Raw genomic sequence first — 21227 nt, 5'->3', positions numbered from 1 at the left:
GGTGGTGGTGGTGGTGGTGGGGGGGGGGGGGGGGGGGGGTGCTGTTAGTAGTAGATTGCTGCGCCTTAGCAGTTAAATTACACACACATGGATGAATAGTCCAAGACTGATGAGTTTCTCTCAACATGCTGTGTATGGATAAAAATGAGCCTGATCAAACATTAAACTGGCTTTAATAAATGCAGCTTGTATGACAGGCGGCACAATTAATGCACATATCAGCCCGAGCTAACTACCTGTAGCAGCAGTAATGTGGAATAATCACCCTGATTATTCCACATTATGTGTGTATTTGCAAGAAGTCCTTTATCAGTGACATCGTTAGCTCCACATATAATAATACATAAATGTTGATAGGACTCTTGATAGCTGAACTCATGGTGTCTTCCAAAAGCTTTTAGGGGTTTTCCCTTTCCTGCAGTTTGTTGTATACATTTGTGTGCATGTAAATGGTTTGAAAAGGTTCATTTTGTCACATAATGACATCAATATGTAACACTTGCCCTCGATTGTCTAGCTATCCAACACATTGTACATGATAGGCTAAGGGGTGCAACGTTTCAGACACATCTCTTAGTGGTTGACCAATCAGAGCCGGCTTGGCTCTGGTTTCAGACAGAGGGTGTAAATAGGTGCTGCAGCAGAGGCAGTATGAGAAAAATATGAGCTTTTTGAACATCAAAGCATGGAAACATGTCACACTACGGCCCTGGGTCAATTTTGTATTGGTCCTCAGCTATTTGAAAAAGTATAACGGAATATGGTCCACACCTGAAACTTTTGCTTGACTTATAATGTTCTTATTAAATATATGTAAAAATATATAAGGCCAATTTTCATTGATTTTGGATTGATTTTGCTAACTTATAACTTAACTTAACATACGAGACAATATACCTCACCAGGGCCTAGACCTTCATATATTTTCCGGTGTGTGGTCCTCAGTGAAAAAAGTTTGGACACCCCTGCAGTAGATGCACAAAATACAACTTTGAATTATAAGGATTACATCTCCTCTTTAGGGCAGCAGTGTCACAAGAAGCTAGTTGTATCAACGATGTCTTTCTACACTACAAACGATGCTTACTGCTTTTTACACTCATAAACTGGAATTTATAAAAAGGAAAGAACCTATCTTTATGTCTGTGCAATGAGAATGTGTGCACCTCTTGCAACTAAAGATAAGTTGAGCAGGTAATTCACTGATTGTGATTCAGATAATTATCCATCCATCCATCTTCTCCCGCTTTTCCGTCAGGGTCGCGGAGGTAACAGCTCCAGCAGAGAGCCCCAAACTTTCCTTTCCCTGGCCACATCAACCAGCTCTGACTGGGGGATTCCAAGGCGCTCCCAGGCCAGTGAAGAGATATAATCCCTCCACCTGGTCCTAGGTCTACCCCTCGGTCTCTTCCCAGCTGGACGTGCCTGGAACACCTCCCTAGGGAGGCGCCCAGGTGGCATCCTCACTAGGTGCCCGAACCACCTCAACTGGCTCCTTTCAATGCGAAGCAGCAGCGGTTCTACTCCGAGTCCCTCCCGGATGACTGAATTTCTCACCTTATCCCTAAGGGAGATGCCAGCCACCCTGCCGAGAAATCCCCTTTCGGCCGCTTGTATCCGCGATCTCATTCTTTCGGTCATGACCCATCCTTCATGACCATAGGTGAGGGTAGGAACGAAGATGGCCCGGTAGACAGAGAGCTTTGCCTTCTGGCTCAGCTCTCTTTTCGTCACAACGGTGCGGTAAAGCGACTGCAGTACCGCTCCCGCCGCTCCGATTCTCCGGCCCATCTCACGATCCATTGTTCCCTCACTCGAGAACAAGACCCCGAGATACTTGAACTCCTTCACTTGGGGTAATTATTTTTCTGTAAAATGTAAATTACTGGCCTATTTGTAAACTTCTTAGAAATAGGCCAGTAATACAATAATTTCATCATTCTGTTTAATGACATTTAATCCATTATCAATCCTTTTAATTTAATTATAAATAACTTTGTAAAATCAGTTTCAATATTATTGCTATTTATTATTTATTCATAATTTTGACTTTTACTAATAATATGATTATTAAGACTGAAAGGCAAAAATAGTTTGCAGAATTGTGATGTGGTTCAAACTCTGGCACCTTACACTGCACTCTTTGTCTACATTATTTGATACATTTCTAATTGACATTCCTAATAAGTGCTTTGGGCTATGGTATTGGTTTGCAAACGGATGTTTAGGGCATGAGGGTATCTATTCATGGCTAACTAGGAGGACAGTTGGTCAGCTCAGTGGCAGTAGGGACTTGGCTTGGTAACTGAGGGTTGCCAGTTCAGGTCACTGCTTTGAGCAAGGCACAACATGGATGACTGCAGAGACTAGATTTTGCAGTGGGACAAATACAAGATGCTTTGACTCTAGATTCAAATCATAAACATAGGCACATTCTTGGAATTGCGTTGTATGCTGCACACCTCACAATGACGTTTGTTCGGTTATGTTGTTGTGTTTTTTCCTGCCTGTTTTGGTATTGTATCACCATTTATGTTGATAAATAAAAATGTATTACAAATATTGAAAGGAAAAGATGCTTTTACAAAGTCAAAATTAGGCTTTTGCATTCCTCAATAATTAGATTTAGAAATATGAATCAGGCTTGGGTTCTATAGAGCTCCTGCGGTCACGTGACTTTTGGTTGGGAGCCACCATTTTGGCAGTCAACATGACCACCGGTGCCAGTGTTTTCTTACCGAGCGAGTATACTTCTCATTTTAATTCAAGTGAAATTCGGCTTTATAGTACAAAATTAGAGAGATTAAATATAAGCGACCCATATAATTCACCCGGTGTGCTTTTCAAGAGCATAACCTCCTGCTCTGAAGACGATGTACCCGACTTGCGCTACGCAGACATCCACAGCTATCTTGTAAGCTTTCCATCAGTGTACTCAGGAGACTCCCTCAGAGCGTACAAAAGCTTGGAGGCTTACAAATGGTGTCAGTCCGGCTTCGTAAACAACATTCAACTGTGGAGTCTTACATCCAAAAACTTCGGCATCATCACTGCAAGGGTAAGTATTAAATTATTCCAGTTTGATAGGCAGTGTCACGTTAGCATTGTTTGTTTATTAGCTTGGCTAGCTACGGAAGTGTCACGTTAGCATGTTTTTTAGCTTGGATAGCTACTGCAGTGCATCTGTAACTTGCTAGTTTGTATTTTTGATCGTACTCAACCAAAGTGGCTGGCGTTTTTTACCTTTATTTATCTGTTTTGGAATTTCATATAGGTTAATCACTCCCAAAGGCTTAATGAAAGTCAACTAAAGCCATGGGTGGTGGTGAGGAACGACGGTGTTGTGCTGGGAGCCCACTGCAACTGCACAGCGGGACTCGGGGAGAGCTGCTCTCATGTGTCAGCTGTTCTCTTCAGTCTGTGGGGAAAAAACAACGCAAGGCACGAGGAGATCAGCTGCACATCCAAAAAATGCAAGTGGGCCTCTCCCAGTGAGGATGCTGCGAAGAATGTGGAGTACCTGCAGGGCAAGGACATCATATTCAACCATACTCAACAAAATAAAAAGGGGAATTCCACCAAGGGTACCTCTGCGCCCCCATCTTTCCCACCCCTGACTGCTGCTGAGCAAACACAGTTCTACCAAAATCTCTCACAGTGCCGGACTCAAGATGGGAAGTCCTGCAGACCTGCAGTCCTGTCAGTTGTTCGCGGGTACGCCACATCCTATGTACCCAAGGCTGTCAAGCTAGATTTACCTGAACCCCTTACCAGTCTGTATGACAAGAAGGCAAGAGACCTGAACCTGGCTGAATTACAAGAGCGTGCAGAAGGAATATTTGAGGACTTGACTGTCACTGAAGAACAGGTACATAACATATTCTGTTTACTAATGACTGAAATCTAAGATCTACCATGTTATGTGCACGTGTACTGTGTGTGCGCTATCTTGCAATGTAAATGAGAAACTGTTTGGATTGCCATGTTTTCAGAGTGATATTGTAGAGGAGGAGACCCAAGCACAGTCCAAGTCCAGAATTTGGTTTGATCAAAGGAGTGGTAGGGTGACAGGATCTACCTTCAGAGCAGCAACAAGAACAGACCTCAGAAAGCCAGCCGTGTCTCTCATAAGACAGATATGTGACCCAAAGTCCCATGTTTTCAGCAGTGAGGCTACCAGGTATTCATGGGCAGAGAATTCCAGCCAATGTCAACATGCAGTTGAACATCCTAACATACTCCAAATAGCATCCCAAAAGTTTCTGCCTTGTTGTAAGGTGTCAGCTGATGTTCATCATCCCAAAAGTAATGGGCATATGCATTTGATTACTTATTGTATGAAACATTGTGACATGTGCATCAGCAGACACCTTACAATACAGCTGTATCATGTGGGATGATATATGCCACATCTTCAGGAAGGTACTGACAAGTCAAGGGTAGTGTGTGTGAGCATTACAACTGCATGTTGAAATCAGCTGGAATTTCCCTGTAAACTAAAATAGGGTGTGCAGTGTGTAATCTCTTCTATGTATGTGTTAACTTACTTACGTACAACATATGGTGTACAAGAAAATTAGTGTGAGGTGAATGAACAGAGAGGGTAAATGCAGTAAGTACTAGGCTATTCTTTAAAAAGAAGTGTAAAACCAAGTACAGCATTAAACATTTGTAAAGGGCAGGGAGGTAGCAATGTGGGGTGGCATTACTATTGTCCAAAACTCATATTTCCATTGTTTCTTCAGATGGGGATGCAATAATGAAGAACTGGCCAGAAAATACTACGAAATGCAGCATCGCCTATCACACACAGACGTCCTGGTGCGACCAGCCGGATTTAGAATGTTAGATGTTCTTAAAGATTCTCTTTCAGGCCACACCACTAGGCTTGGCACCAGTCTACAATACATCAAATTAACACAGTTTTTGAAGTGCCTGGAGACAGTAGTTGGGTCGATGCCAAAATAAAAACCCAAAAAGTCAAATGTTAAGTTCATTCGAAGCTTCATCAAAGTCAACATGTATTGTTGAAAACATGTTATTGATGATTTAACTTTGAGAAATGGAGCCAGATATTGAAAAATGGTCATGAGACATGCATAGGTTGCCAGCCCAGTGAGGACATTCACCTTTTTATCATTGTTATTTAAACTAATCTCTGTCAGGGTCTTCCTATTAATCTTTTCCCTTAACAACACATTTTCAGCCCTTAGAGCTTGGCATTCTTGCTCAAGACTCTGGATGCGGGTACAGCAGGTTTCAGAGGTGCATGGTGGTGTTACTGGTTCAGGCTGGACAGGATCATCGGCTGAGTCTTCCAACGGATCTGTGATGGGGGGCTCCTTCAAAGGCTCTGTGATATGGTCTTCTGGGGCTGCATCAGTTGATGTCCTGATGAAAACACAGAAGCAGCAAAATAAGCTTTCATGCATACAATACTGATGGCAGTTTGACATGTTTACATGTTTACAGTTTGACATGTTTAATGGAAATCATATGATATTAGCCTTCATTAAATGACTGGTGTGACGTTATTGTTTATAACCATATCACGGCAGTTAACTATTTGAAATAAAATAATCTGAATAACACACCGATCACAAGTAGACCCAACATGTAATCAGACAGGAGTTTGATCTACCCACCTTTGACGGATGGCTTCTGCAGATATCTTTGCCTGCTCTACTTTGTGCAGTTTAGCCTTCTGCCTTCTGTTAAAAACCTCCAGTCTCGTTTTATGTCTCCTCTTCTCTGGAGATGGAAGGTAATCGAAAATTGAGGGGATAAAATCCGGACTCAACGGATTATCACTCTTTCTCCCTACAAAATAAGAAGGAATATTTCAACACGGGTTTGTTTACCACTAGCTTGCTACAAGCTAACTTGCTAACTGGCTAGGCTGCGCCAGAGCCACACTTGTTGAGTTAAAAAGGGACATCACAGTGTCCGTTAGCTATAATAACTGGGTGCTACTTCTTAAATTAAACTAATTAAATTTAATTAAACTGACCAGAAACTTTTTGTAGCATTGTACTGTATTCCTTCACCCACCTGATATGAAGTGATCACTGCATAAGCGAAAGCCAACGGCCGGGGGGTCCCATCTTTCAGTCTTTTTCTGAAGGCTCCTGGCTCTTTTAATCGCTCCAATCCACTTCTCCCTCCTCTCCGCGTCTTTAGGAATGCGATAATACGATACACCTTTCTTTTTCCCACGCCTATTTGTGCAACCTGGTGCACAGCAGTTATCCACCATCCTTGACAGTCTGCCAGTGCCTGTCAATTTACTGCCGCGATGACTGCCAAAATGGCTGCCCCTGTCGTATCTCGTCACGTGACCAGCATATATGACATCATCTGCAGGAGCTCTATTCATCACAAAACAGAGTTTTATGATGATTTTGGCATTAACCTTCTGGAATAGCGGCAGAGCTCTGGTAGCGAGCACCGACGCTTTGGTAAGGAAGGAAGGAAAATGAAAAGCAACACCTCGGTGGATATAATGTTTCTAAGGGTCTGTTGAGTTGTCTATGTGGCCTGGATAACCTTTTTAAGTGCCTTATTTTGCTAATTTTCAGGTTCAGATTTGTATTTTGTGCTTTTTGTTTCCATGCTTTAATGCTAAAAAAGGTCTTTATTTTTCTGATTCTGCTTGTGCTGCAGCACCTGTTTTCCCCCTCAGTCTGAAACCAGAGCCCAGTCTGTTCTGATTGGTTAGCTGGCCGGCACTGTTGTGATCAATTAGGTCAAACAATTAGAGAGGTGCCACCCCTTATCCTATCATGTATACTATGTTGGAGTCCTAGCCAATGGAAGCAAGAGTGCTACTTAGTGAGGTCACTATGTTACAGATATATACAAAGGAGTCCAATGTTGGTGTTTCAGGCAGAAGGGGGTGTGTGTGCAAAAAAAAAAAACTCCTTCTGGAGGGAACCCAAAAAGTATAATAGGGCCTCTTTAAGCGACCATGTCTGGACCACCACTTCCTGAATCTGTTTTAAGAACTAGATTTGAATAAGCTCCCAGTGCAATGTGGTGCAAATACACCAATGGCATTGCAATCAGCATTATTGCATAGTGCCAATGAGAAAAATACACTTTCAGGCTCAGGATGGACAATTGTTCAGCTCAACCTTAATAACACGCACAAACGTGGTATGCGGTTTCTCCTAAACACTGCCACTTTTATATTAATATCTATTACTCCCGGTTACTGATATTTCAATGTAATTTTGTTTCCCACATATTTGCCACTACCCTCTACAAATGAAGTGAAAAACAATTCTTCAAGAGTCAGATACATTATGCAGAGCGTTTTCCTGTAATGCTACTTGTCAACAGCTGGAGGCTAGTGGTTGATCTGGCTTGGCTAGCGTGACCACAGTGATCAGTGCCTTTGGCCCACCCTTGTCTCTCTGCCTAATAGCTATATACACCCTGAGAGCGGTCCTGTGATTGTCAATGAGCCCTTCAGCTTCCAAGCACCATGGGATAATTAGCTTGCTTCCCCTGCCTGCCAGACTTGGCAAGAACTCTGTGCTTTCTTCCTCTCAATTGTAATGTTCTCTTAACTGTGAGTGTGCAGAGAAATTAAGCATTTTATAAAAAGTGATTTTAATCTCAGAGGGTGAACTAAATTGATTACTGTTGTAGTCGAACATTCACATGAGGGTCTTTATTGCCGATGTACTGGTGTGTGCTTTGATAGGATATTTCTATTGGTTGAATCCAAATGTGCTAGAGGAAAACCCACTGCAGTATTCAATATGTCTAGAACGCCAACATCCAGCGCCAATGTTCGGTGCCAATGCAGGAAGTAGTGTGTCCTTTGTGTAGCAAGGTGGAAAATATGAGTGTGGACAACAGGGTGGTGGATGGGCGCTTCAGATTTTAATGTGAAAGGCAGAGTTCATGCAGAGTTCACATTCCAAGCTTTTTTTATTTTGTGTAACCACAATGCTGTTCTTACCCTGACTAAACCCAAGCCATAGTTAATTTCACAATTTCACAATAATAACCTTTTTCCATCTTTACCCAAACACTAGTTTCTAGGAAATGTTAGTGTATATTGCAAAATTGAGAGTAAAAAAGTTGCCTTTCAAAGTACTTGTTGCGGAATTGTAAAACAGAGTTGTTTTCTGGCAATAAGAGAAAAAAAACAAGACTCAGAGAAGATGGATATTGATCATATGATATTGTTGTTTCACGTCTTCCAGAATGAATTAATAGAGACCTAAAACAATGTTAAATACAAAAGGTTTGTTGCAGTTCTGTTGACCGTTCTGAGTCACCTTTCATTAGCTGCTTAATGTTGCTTCCTGAAAGGTTATCTAGGTAAAGAGTATGAGCCAAGGCACAGAATGAGACAGAGCAAGACTACATTCTTGTTCAAGTCACTGTGTTTGGCAAACCAGAAGCAGTCATAAGCATGGTTGCACTTTTCAAAACATATCGAAGACAATGCTTGCTACAACATTTGACAATCAAAGTTTATTTATATATAGCCCAATATCATAGATTTTACATGAGTCTCAGGGGAATTTGCAGTGAATATAGAATAAGAATACAAAAACGACACCTTCAGTCTTTCGGACAAGGAATAAATGCCACCGTTAAGGGGGAGAAAATGAAAGCATCACATCTCAGGTGCTTAGGTTATTTTTACAAAAGGTACTATTGTGTACTGGTATCAAATTCTAAGTACCAGTATTGTTCAAATGTGAACATCCGACAAACCTAAATGTGGTGACGTGGGTATTTAACCGGCAGGCGTCTGGTAAAAGAAGTGTCAATTTTAACTGTGGGAAATGTAGGATTGAGCATTATTTGTGTTTGACCAACACTGTAGAATTCATGTCAATATATGCCTCAATATATACTTATTTTTGGGCTTTTATTCGTGTGCCAACTTAATGAAAGTGCAATACATATTTTGCACTTCAAGAACTGTAAGGTGAATGAAAAAGACATGAGTGTAAACTTGTCATTAAGATCAAAGCTTGATTGTTTGCCCTAAAAGTTGTTTTATTTCATCAGGGAGTAGTGAAAGAGAACTTACTAACCTCCTTAAATTGCTTAAATTTACAACCTTTACCTTACCTTACCTCTTATGCGTGTCTCAAAAGTTAAGTAATTTGGTGTCAGAAATAGCTTGGCGGAGACTGAGCAGTATCTGAAAGTATCTGAATGATTTAGTTTGTGGTGAAATAATAGTAGTGCATTGAAATACCTGCTTAGCTGCTGATGTAAGCTATTTTTCCGCTCTTACTCACCCCCCTTTAATCACTGGATGTAAATCAAACAGAGAACGAAAGGACTAATTTAAACCTGCTGGAAGACTTTGGGTCCCCATGGGGACTTAATAAGGTGGAGTGTCTTGCTGTGATGAGAATGTAAAAGTGAATTAATCCCTTTTTTAAAAGATTGTGACATAAAAAACGAAAACTTGGAAGCAGATGATTAATAGCGGAAGAAATAAGGGAGTGCTGTTTGTTAGCAGTGGATGTGCTCTGCAGGCATAGCCAACTTAACAACACATGCTGTATGCACACTAAGTGCAGTCCTTACTTGTTATGCCTGAGGTGCGATCTCCTCCAGATGTTTGTCAACAAGCTGTATGTCTCTGCCACTATAATTATAATTTCTGGACGCCTAACTGCATCGATTCATAGAGGTGGTGTTTCTTAATTAAGACCAAGGCCATGTTTATGACTGCATTTCTGATCGAATTGAACTATGGCAAATCACAAGTGCTTGTAGGCCAATGTTTACACAGACAACAAAGTTTTTTACACACGAGTTGTTTCCTTAATGAGAAGACTAGGTAAGCTCATTCCTTCCAACAATATGTTTTAAAAAACAATGTCTGATCAGCCAAGAGATTGGTTGTTCATACGGATACACAATCTGATCCATGAGCCTAAGTAACTACTATAGGAAGCAATTCAGGTATTACCCAGATGTGACGGATTCACATTCATAGATTTTCTCATTATTAAACACAAAAGTTCAGAAAAGTTTGTAGTTGTGTCTCTACCCAAAACAAGTAATGATTGCCAAGTTGATTATGACATTGGTTCTACTTTTAGGTCAGGATGTCGTGCCAAAATGTACAACGTACTGCCAAGTTCAATTCTAATGACAGCATGCTAACTTAACCATAATGGTAATGCTAACATGCCGATGATTAGTCAAATTCAGCCAGTTCAACAAACCAGTTTAGTTTGTTAAAATGTGCTAAGGTACAGCTAGCTAATAGGAATGGCATACATTTTTCAGTATAGTTGGTCCTTAATAACGTAATTGTGTGTGTAAAAATGTTGACCTGTTGACAACACCAGTTAAGATAGAAGGTTTTAGTGGTCAACAAAGTTATTAAAAATCTTCCAGAGAGGAACAAGAATGTGTGTACCAAGATTAGGCCAGTAGTTGTTGAGGCATCTTAACCAAACTTCAGTTGTGGTGGAGGAAGTCAGGAGGTCAGCACAATTGTGAGGATACATCATCTCGGAACCATGAATGCTTCCCAAACCATCCAATGATGTTGAAATATTTCAGTCAGGCTAAAGTGTTGGACTCCAGTATGGAACTCTGAAGTGGTTAGGTTGCAAATCTATGAACTGGCTGTTGAAATAGATTTGGTAGATGTTGAGATTTTCACTGTATAAGTAAACATTTTTGGAGGGCTTTGGTGGTAGATTATAAAAGGTAGAAAACTTTAACAGAGGAGAGAGAGCTGCATGTCGCTCCAAAGGGGCGTGGCCAGCTTCAGCTCAGCTCAAATTTAAAGCCACAGTCACACAATCAGCACTTGAGAAACAGGGCTGAAATAGAGGGGTATGAGGCATGCTACAATGGGTGATCTGTTTGGTAATTTGAGCAAAACACTTCACTGACATGTTTTGTATAGATATTGCCCTACAATATATTGTTCAAATATAGCATAACAGGAGACCTTTAAGAAAAATATGTACAATCCTACAGTGCATTTTGTAAATGTTATTATCTCTATGGCTCTTGATCATTTTAGCCAGAAACCGTCTTGGTATAAACTTGGTATTGTCATGCACCTGTAGTAAATAAGTCAGAATCAGTAACTGCAGAAAAAGAAGTTGGATCAGTCCATACCTAGTTTCTAAAAGTGCAAGGTTTCTGTACAGTTCAGTGTAAGAACAGGTGTTTTTTTTTGTTTGTGTCCTGCCTCACAGCTGTGTCATGGGGTGTCTTAAAGTTGAACTTGCCCCAACAGGCCTTCACACAAATCCTGTTACAAGTCTGATGTGCTCTTCTCAGGTTTGACACTGTCCACTTCTCAGGAGAAAGTATATACCGTGAGCATCCGGCCCTCTGTGAGGGGAAGATAAAGTGAGACCGCTACCTGAGCTGAACTTATGAGTTTGGGTAGAAAATGGGTACAATGCTTGTGAGTGGGCTTTTAGGGGTGTTAAAAAAATTCTTAAAGTTCCTCTTTTTGGCTTGGCAAAGGCAGCATTTTGTTATAAAATACAGTAATGGTTTGCTTTAAATTAGCAATGCAGTTATACATTTTTGACTGATTCATTTATAATTCGTATACATTTTTGTTTATTTTCAAAAAAGAAATGATGGATGGAAAATAGAGCCCATATGGTAAAGCTAAATTAATTGTAAACACCTCGTTACTTCTGATTTGACGTCTGATGTAGTATTTGATAGTATTTATGACCTATGAAAGCCCAAGTATAGAAAAAAACATCCTTAACATCATTCACTAATACTATCAGGTCTCAAAACAGGTTTTTCCATTTCTTTATTAAGCATACCAGTATACTAAATGCCTTTTGTCAATACTGTATCTGCAGACTATGCAGTCACAGACTTTTGGTTGTATAACATAATTTCATTTGGAGTATTATTAGGTGAATTATTGGGTGAATTATTAGGCAGAATACTCTATTCAGGCCAATACGTGTGTGAATTTTATTGATGTACTTGAAATTAAAGTTAGAGTTAGAACTGTTATGTTAAAAATATCAATGTCAGAGATTGGGAATTATCCATCTGCCCCCAACGTCTTAAACTATTTGTTAACCCTCAGGTGTGCATAAACTTTTTGCTACAAGTACAATAAGTCAAATTCAGTCAGATATGGTCAGGTATTGGCTAAACAAATCTATACCTTTATCCTTAATTTAAATGGTCACTTCCGGCTTCTTATCCTGTCTGATTTGATGAATGAATCACTGTTAATACTGTTGCACCTTGAAGATAAAACGTTTTTCTTCATCTGTATCATTGATTTATATGGAAATGGGAACAATGTGTCAAGTGAGTCAGCATCCCCGCCTGTGATCAACAATAATCCAAAAACCCAAATAGCTACATCAAACAGTGATCCTATAAGCATGAATTTACACTTGAGTCCTGCTCTTCAAAGCGCAAATATCAACATTATTGAAGTATTTGCTATGATCACTGTTTACAAAGCCAGCGTATGAAAGTGGCCTATATGTTCCTATGCGAAAGGGAGGGAGGAAGGGAAACATAGGAAAGAGGAGGCGATAAACAAGGAGAGAAAATTCGAAAAAAAGCAAGAAATGCACCGCCGCTCTTCCTTCTTACACTCTCACTCTAATCATCTCAACATATTAAATTTGGATTAACAACAATAGCCGAATTACAATACTCGCTGCCTAGGAAATTATTTTCACCTCACTAATGAAATTCATGAAATAATGCCTGCCGCGATTTCCAACTCAAGGTAGAATCAGTGTACCACGCACGTGTACATCATGAACCCAAAGGGGTTGATTAGGAAGTAATGATGGCGGAGGTGCTGTGTCATTCATCACTGTGTGAAAGCACAGACGTGTTGCGTTATTTACCAAAGGTGTGTATGATTAAATATGGTAATGCGGGTGTAGTTTCTTTGGTGGAAATATATTGTATAGCAATTTGTCAGTGTTTGGGTTGAACTCATTGAGCCGGGCGTATACTAAAGCAGACCACAAGGGAGCCACTATGATGACACACTGTTAACAGGAGGGAAACATGTTCTATATGAACTCAAGGGCTCTTTAAGGTAACTACATCAGCTAGAGCTAATGTGTGTGTGTAGGCCTACCGGATTTACATGTGGAGAAGAGTATCAAGCATTCAAATCCTTTCAGTAAAAGCCACTCAACCATAATCCACATTAAATCGCATATATTCATACAAATGTAATAAAATGTAATTGAATGAGTCCACGGCGGTGTCTCCTCGTCTCCCCCCGCTCCCCGAGATGAGCCCTCGCTCGGCTACCTCTTAACGCGATGTGCTGAATTATTTCATGAATCGTGGCTTTTCCCTACAGAACGGAGCGTTCACCGTAATGTTTTGAAATGTTAGGACACCTCTCGGCACACTTTTTCCTCCTCCAGTCTCACTAAGGCCTGCAGCGTGATCGCATGAGACACCGCCTGTGTAGAAATGGAATATGTGTGCATACTTATCAGATTATGTTTGCGTTGCTCGTGCTGGGAATGAGTGTGTTTATATGTAGATGCACGCTCGTGTCGGCTGAGTGTGACCTTATATATATGTGTGTGTGTGTGTGTGTGTGTGTGTGTGTGTGTGTGTGTGTGTGTGTGTGTGTGTGTGTGTGTGTGTGTGTGTGTGTGTGTGTGTGTGTGCGTGTGTGCGTGCTTGCGTGCGTGCGTGGGTGGGTGGGTGTGTCCGATTGCGGAGTGACGGTAATCTCTGCGCGTTCGCCAGCCAGCTCCAGTCACGGTCAGTTGAGAGGGACTCTCCCTGATGCCGGTACCCAGCGAGAGGAAGCCTAAATCAGGCTGACACGCTCCTGGCACAACCTGCGCCAGCACCAAATTGTTCTTGACAGTATAAAATGCATCCGGTTGGGTGTTCGACGGTAGTCCAGTTCCCCTGACCTCCCCCCATACTGCAAAGTCTCGGGCAGGGAGACAGATTCTATTAAAGTGGGGTTGACGGAAGTGTGATTATTTCTCATTTCTCCCATGTCAGAAATAAGATAACAGTTATTACGGTTTGACTGAAATGAACCAAAATGATCCGAGTTTAAAGGGGAATGGAGGTGCAAGGCAAATGGGAGTTAGGCCGGTATATTCTTTCAAAGATATTTTCAAAGGTTTTATCATGAACATACTCAAGTAAATGGAGGCAGTTTGACTTCTTTTGTTGCATCAGTACACTTCAGTAAGGACATGAGTGAATCAGAATTGAAAGCTTTTAGAAGTATTTCCATCATATCCAGTCCAAGAAGGTCTGATAAACTTGCTCTATATTTTCCCAAAAGGCACTCAGTAGTACTGGGGGTGATAGGAAATATACTGATGATGATATGTTTGAAATGTAATGTTGTACATTTTAGTTTTGCAGAAAAACTCAATATAATTGTTTAAGCAGTAGTTAATTAGATAAGGAAACATCTAATATGCACAGATAATAAGAGAGTCTATTGGAGTACATAGGATGCATTGTTTTAGACTGTGGTACCACATAAGATAAGATAAGAGGTACTTTATTGATCCCAAACTGGGAAATGTTTGCGTTGCAGCAGCATAAAACAAGGCACATTGCACACAATTAGAAATTAAAAGAGTAGAAATAAACAATTCTAAAAATATATAAACATCTAAAAATAGAAATAGGAGTAAACCAGCTTTAAAGAGTTAAAAAGGATATTTACAGTTTAGTACAAGGAGTGGAAAATTAAATTAAACATAAATGTAAAATGTACAGTGAGAAGTTATAAGTCCAGTAAACAAAGATAAGTTATGGAGTTGAGAGGCCTCTGCCAGCAAGAGGTTATTTGTTGTACAGAAAGGTACAGAAAGGAGTAATTTCACAAGTAATGGTAACAAGTCCTTGGTTTCTTGTATTTAGAAATATATTTGAACAATACCATTGTCCTTAGAGTCAACATCACGACAGGCAAAGAATGAACTGGTCAAAGCAAACTCTGTACAAAAAAACATTCATTTAAATTAAAGTTCATGTTTATCTCTCGTGTTCAATAGATATGTTGTGAAGCTCTTACACAGTGTTACTGACTTGCCCCCCAGGTCATTGTTGAAAACACATTTGAGTCAATTTGCCTAATTAAGTGACGGTTAATTCAATACTGGTCAAGCCAGTGAAGCGAAGAAAGCCATGAGCTGACATATGACACATGGTCCACCATTTGCCTACAGTCTGATGCTCTGACCCTCTCTTAATAGGAATATTATGTGTGGATAAGCAGGTAAATGTCATCATGGCAATAAGAAGGTCAGTGATTCAGTTCCAGGGTAGATCAACCAAATCTTTAAAATAAATAAATAAATACTATCTAGATGCATATTCACCGCTTACACATTGATGCTTGTTATGATTTGACAGTGGCTTGAAAATAATTGTTAAACCGTTAGGGGCGTGTGGAGCTAGCTGTTCATTAAAACTATTCAGGTATAGTCTAAGGTTGTCGACCCAATGCTGCTGTGCTTTCACACTTATGGTTGTTGTAATTGTACAGCTTTTGCGCGATAGTCTTAAGGCAGCTGGTTACCACTGTTGCCAAAAGAAAAGGGAAAAATAGTGAACAACGTACCATTTTGTTTAATGCAAGCCTTGAATGTTCTTCTCTACCCGTACGTTGCATATTTCCATAATTTACTGTCAACTACCAATACAGGATTGCCCCATATAATGATGTGAGGACACCTAGACATGAATGTTTTAGTCATCTGATTTCCCCAAACATTAAGAACAGTTTGTCTGGAACCCATTCCAGACCATTTAAGGTAATCAGTGTCTTGGGCAGTTTAGTGGACGCATTGTCACACATCAACCAATGACTCTACTTTAGTTTGTATAAACTTAATTAAAATGCCAATGAGGATCACTTTACCTTGAGCCCCCTGTGTACATTTGCTTTAACATTTAACATTCAAGAACATCACTTAGGAGTTATTAAGATTTAAACTAAGATTGAATCTGCTCCATTGGCTCCAAGTGTGTGTTGTATGATCATACATTTTAATGAATAAACCAAACAATATGTCACCACATTTTCAATCAAATAAATTAAGGCAGAAGCTATTTGCACCCGGGGTGCCCATAGACAATGTGGCTATTTGCACCCGGGTATCCGTAGTCAACAATGCTATTTGCATTGTGAACGTGGCTGTAAACTAATAGGTGTCCCACAGAACCCCCTGATGCCTATCTTTGACCAACAGGTTCTCCGATAGACCAGGTCTGTATTGGGCTGCACAGACCAACCCCTTCACTTTGAAACTCTTCCATCAGGCCATAGATTTAGAGTACCCCGATTCAAGTGCAATAGGAGTAGACACTCCTTTGTTCCCCGTGCAATTACCCTGCTTAATCTGCTCATGTAATATAGCACTTTAAAGATTGTGTTGTTGTATTATTTCTGTACGTATGTAGCAGGTATATAAATATACAGGAATGCATTCCACCAATAATCCCTCACGTTTTATTTTATTGTTCTAATATTATTTATTGTCACTTTTATTTTGGTATGTTTACCACAAAAGACCGTTTTGGGAGCTAATGCTTTTATTTTGAAGTCTTCACTTTCGGCAGTGACGTCATCTACCTGCGTTGCACCCTCTCACTCAGTTGTTTGATGGCAGACTGAGGTGAGGAGAGTTTGTCATGTGCTCTTTGTAGATTTCTATTCTAAATGATGTTTACAGTGTTATATAATCTTAACTGTGAAACAAGGTTATAATATCATTCCATGGTGCTAATGTGTTGCTGTGTAGTTGTTTTGCAGAAGTTTGAGTGTTTTAGCAAACTTTTAGTTAAGTGTACTGTTTAGCAGCACTTGTGAGGACTCACACACAGCACCTGTGAGGACTCACACACAGCACCTGCAGCATGTTTAATGGCGTCTTTTCCCCACCACAGACTGGTGTGTTGCAGACGTCCATCTGTATTAATGCTGCTGCATTATTGTGGTTATTTCATGCAGGTATGTTTGTTGCTCCCATGTTTTTGGTCTATTGTGTTTTGTACTATGTGTTTATTTTATTGTTTTATAAGTACTAGTCTCGGAGTTGTGTGATGGCAGACTGAGACTGGTGTGTTGCAGACGTCCATCTGTATTAATGCTGCTGCATTATTGTGGTTATTTCATGCAGAGGAATAAATACGCCACAGTTTCGGTTAAAGACAACAACCGAATCTCCTTGTCCATCAAACACGCACAACACAACGCAGAGAGGTAGCAAGGGTCTGCTGAGAAGTAGGCCCAGGACCAGCTACACGTACAGAGAAACATTTTTGTTTTTATCATCTAATGCACCTGACTACAAGTCAAGTTTCCAATCTGCGATAATATACTGTATATCAAGATAAAGTGACTGAACTGAACTGTGTAATATTTGCACCCAAGTGTAAATAGGCACATCTAAGGCACTCATTACTTTCAGATTTATTACTACAGCCTCTGTATGCCTATGTCACTAATACTAAAAACACCCAGAATACCTAGTATTAGCTCTACCCATTACAAGTCATTTTTTGCATGAACATGGCAAAGGAGCACTCTATTTACACTTGGGCCTTGGGCTTCTAGCACATATCATGCACATCTATGCTGAGCCTTGAAAATATTACTTAATCATGTATGTCACAAGAACCAATGTATAAAGTCAAGTCCAGGTCATAAAACTCCCCTTTGAAACATTGATTTGTATGTAAATTCTGTTCGTACAGAAGAAAATAACAGAACGTTACAGAACGGTAAAATCTCTTAAGCTTGTGTTGTCACAGACCTTATTTCAGACATCTAACCAAAAACACATTTAAAAAAACACTGACTTTGAGGTGAAGGAACCGTTAGAGCTAACATGCTGACTCATCTCAAGGTTTTAGGACTCATTCCTGCAGCACGCTAGGTTCACAGGTTAAGCGTGTTTAAAGTTCAACGAGACCAACATGTGGAGGTATTTTTATTTTATTAATTCTGTAATTGTGCCCCAATCAGCTGATTTCGGATGTACCCCCTGAGGCTCTTCATCTGCTCCTGCTGGACCATCGCAGGATCTGCATCTTTGAGCAGAGTTTCAGCATTCTGAAAGACACAATTAGAAAACATTCAGTGGCTCACAAACCATCCCCCTTATAGCATCTACAATATACAGTATACATACATTTAAACACTTTACTAATTATTTCATGCCCCACCCTTGTGTGGCTTTAAGTTTAACCCACACACAAACAAATAGACTCTTAATAACAAGGCAATTTTAAAATCTGGGCTTTGAAAAACAATACTTTCCATCAGCACTAAGAGGCCGCAGCTTGAGCTATCTTGCTTTTTGGCAACTGGGACTTTCTGTAGGGTGCATCAATTCAGACACTCGCCTGTTGAAGCACTTCTCTCCTCCATGAAGTTTCTAATTCATAATGAAAAAGAATAACATAAGTTAAACATGTCATTGGCTTTACTGATTGTACACTATCATAAGAGTAAATATACCTCCAGTGCAAGAAGAACTGCCGCTCTTTTGCAAGACTTGGCAGAGTCCATGATGTAGACCTGTCGCGATTCCACGTTTGCAGCAACAAGGAACCAGTGTCCATGTCTGCACACTGGCAGGAAAATCCAGTTATACTCCTCAAACTGCACCTGTTCACTCAAACAAAACATGTTCTTAATAAGAGCACAGCAACAACATTAAGTTCTGCATTGTTGATGACTAAAATTATTTTGTTTACCTTTTTGTAATCCCAAACGGTGTACTCCAAGATAGGCATGTATTATCTACATGTGATACAAAAGAAAACCCTCATATACAATTTAATCAGTATTTAATTGTAACTTGGCTGTTGCTATCAGGCAAAGTGTAACAGAAACCAGCAAACTATATAATCTCATGCTGAAGACCACAAGTAATTGGTAAAAAGGGTGAATATTTTGAAATTAACCATTCAGTAACATTGCTTTACAATAAAATGTGTGATGAATGCCATTTGATTGCCATAAGAAAACTAAAACACGTTTTCATACTCATTTTATCATTGAGCCATGCTCCTGGTTGGAGGGACTTGAGGTCATCTTCGTATAGAGTGATTCCTCCAGCACTAAAGCCAGCAGAAGGTGATGGTATCTCTGTAGATTCAGTGGGCACAAGGAAAGGAAGCAAAGCAAAGTGTCCACCTACTTTTTAAAGTAAGGTTTCTCTGTCTCTTTGGTCTTCTTGTCTGTTCTTCACTGGTGTGATTTTCAGAGTCACTTTCATGTCATCAGGATCATTCATTAAAGAAAGGCCCCCTGCCTCGTTGGCTCACTTTCTGTTCCGGTGCATTCATTTGCCACCATCATCACATCACCATCATCTATATGTGCAGCATCTCTATCCGACTTCAACCTCTCCAGACTACATGTTTCATACATTTGGCCAACTTTTGAATGCCAATTTCCTGTTAAGCGTTTACAAGAGCATCCTTTCATGTGTTTGTCCACTGTGTATGTCTTATGTTTACCCTGGCCTTTCCAGTAAACACTGTAGTCTTGTCATGCTTTCCAATGCAGATTTGACTGCTGTCATATTTTTGTAGCTCTTCAGCCGCTATTTTGAAACCTCTGTCACTAAGGATTTTGGATAAATCCATTGCCATGTGGCTATCACAGTGAGTATCCAACAACTGATACATGGTCATTGTTGAATCCTGGAAACTCTTCTCACATTCTTTACTGTCTATGAATCTGATCAATTCAATAAGGCTTTCAGAAGCTGAGAGATTTGGTTCAAGGAACATCTTCAGTTTTTGGAAATGGCTTTCAATCCTGTTATGTATGTTATTTCCCATGGTGGGCATGTCCTTTCTAAAGACATGAGCCCACATTTCTCTTTGGGCATCCCAGTTGGTCCGAAAAGAATCCACAAATCTCTTGTCTGGGCATTGCTCTTTCAGCTTCTGTGTGCCTGAGTCATATATTTGTAGTGTTTCACTGTACAGTATTGAGCAGAGTGTGGACGGAAGACTTTTCTTTTGTTCTTTCGTCAACAAGCTCTACAACTTTCTTTTTCCAATGCTTAATGGCATGAAATGAGTATAAAAATACTTTTGCTTCCACAAAGTTCTCTCTCAGGACTTTAATTTCTGTATCTTTGTCGACAAAGAGCATTTTGATGTTCCGCCAGCTTGGATTTCCTTGTTTGAACAAAGTGCAGACCTTACAAAGATACTGTTCAGTCTCATGCCGTAAGAATGCACATGCAACATGTTCAACTGTACCATGTTCATTTTCCACTGCTAAACATTGGAGGACATAGCCTTGCCGGCTTGTTTTGTATGTAGAGTCTACAAATACAATGTCAGGGTTCCTCTCAAATGCACAACACATTTCCAGGGACTGAATAAAAAGCATTTGGAAAAGTCTTAAATTGTCAGCCACTATTTCTGCTGTGTATCCTTTTTCCTTCAAGTTTTTGACAATATTCACCATCATTTCAGCTTCACTTTGGTCATTTCGTGCACTTTTCTTAACTTGCTGTTTGATGTTGTGTATGTCTTTAAGCTTGAGGTGCTTTCCATGACTTTTTTTGAAATAGCTCTTCAGGGTGGATGAACTGACCTACATGTAAGAACATTGTAAAAACATTTTTTAAAAATAAAGAAAAGTACATCATTATATTTACTTTTAGTCTCACAAAAGGCACTTGTGTTACCGACTCGCCTTTAACCGTACCAGCCTTTCAATTTCAGTTCTTTCTTCTGCATTTGGGCGCCTATTTTTGGGGTATTTGTGAAAAAGCAGATGAGATATAGGATGGTTGTGTTCATCATCCACTCTTGGTACACAGAGTTTCCCCTTTGTCCGGTCATATCGAAGCTGAATGGCCATGGAAAAACCCCATCCGCAGATAATGCTGGAATGGCCTCACATGTTTGCCTATAGTCAAATAACACAGACATGAGTTAGCATTTCTAAATAGTGTTCCTCTTTGGAAACACTTTTTAATACGTCATATTTGCCTTTAGTTAATAATGAACACATATGGCCAACTTGTAGTGTTTACTATAGTACAGAGGGTATACACAACTATATGCCTTCTACATGGAGTCACCAGCCGCTTATTTTATTGCTAGACTACTCTCCATGCTAACAAGTGGCATATGATTTAAAATGTTACTTAGACACTCGATTTAATAAAAACTCAAGTCTCATTCGGTGTACTTACCAAGGATTGTCTTTTAAGTATCGTTTT

At 40.0% G+C, this 21227-nt stretch overlaps 2 protein-coding genes across 4 annotated transcripts; one reads left to right on the top strand and one right to left on the bottom strand.

The window, feature by feature from the left end:
* The first annotated feature begins 2656 nt into the window (after positions 1-2656).
* Positions 2657-4828, top strand: LOC134864313 (uncharacterized). Of its 3 annotated transcripts, none has more exons than XM_063883187.1 (3): positions 2657-3058; positions 3275-3868; positions 4746-4828. In XM_063883187.1, the coding sequence occupies exons 1-3, from the start codon at positions 2711-2713 to the stop codon at positions 4758-4760; spliced, it is 957 nt and encodes a 318-aa protein (XP_063739257.1). In that variant the 5' UTR covers positions 2657-2710; the 3' UTR covers positions 4761-4828. The 3 variants fall into 3 exon arrangements, with proteins under 3 accessions (XP_063739257.1, XP_063739255.1, XP_063739256.1); XM_063883185.1 differs by lacking the exon at positions 4746-4828 and adding an exon at positions 3993-4725; XM_063883186.1 differs by lacking the exon at positions 4746-4828 and having other exon boundaries at positions 3275-4725.
* Positions 4782-6351, bottom strand: LOC134864461 (uncharacterized). Its single transcript, XM_063883439.1, has 3 exons — positions 6052-6351; positions 5646-5820; positions 4782-5391 (listed from the first exon to the last, which is right to left on the bottom strand). The coding sequence occupies exons 1-3, from the start codon at positions 6254-6256 to the stop codon at positions 4782-4784; spliced, it is 990 nt and encodes a 329-aa protein (XP_063739509.1). The 5' UTR covers positions 6257-6351.
* Between the last annotated feature and the right edge of the window lie 14876 nt (positions 6352-21227).

This window comes from Eleginops maclovinus, chromosome 5, assembly GCF_036324505.1.
Source record: "Eleginops maclovinus isolate JMC-PN-2008 ecotype Puerto Natales chromosome 5, JC_Emac_rtc_rv5, whole genome shotgun sequence".
Lineage (NCBI taxonomy): Eukaryota > Metazoa > Chordata > Actinopteri > Perciformes > Eleginopidae > Eleginops > Eleginops maclovinus.
This window is presented reverse-complemented; position numbering and strand designations above follow the sequence as displayed.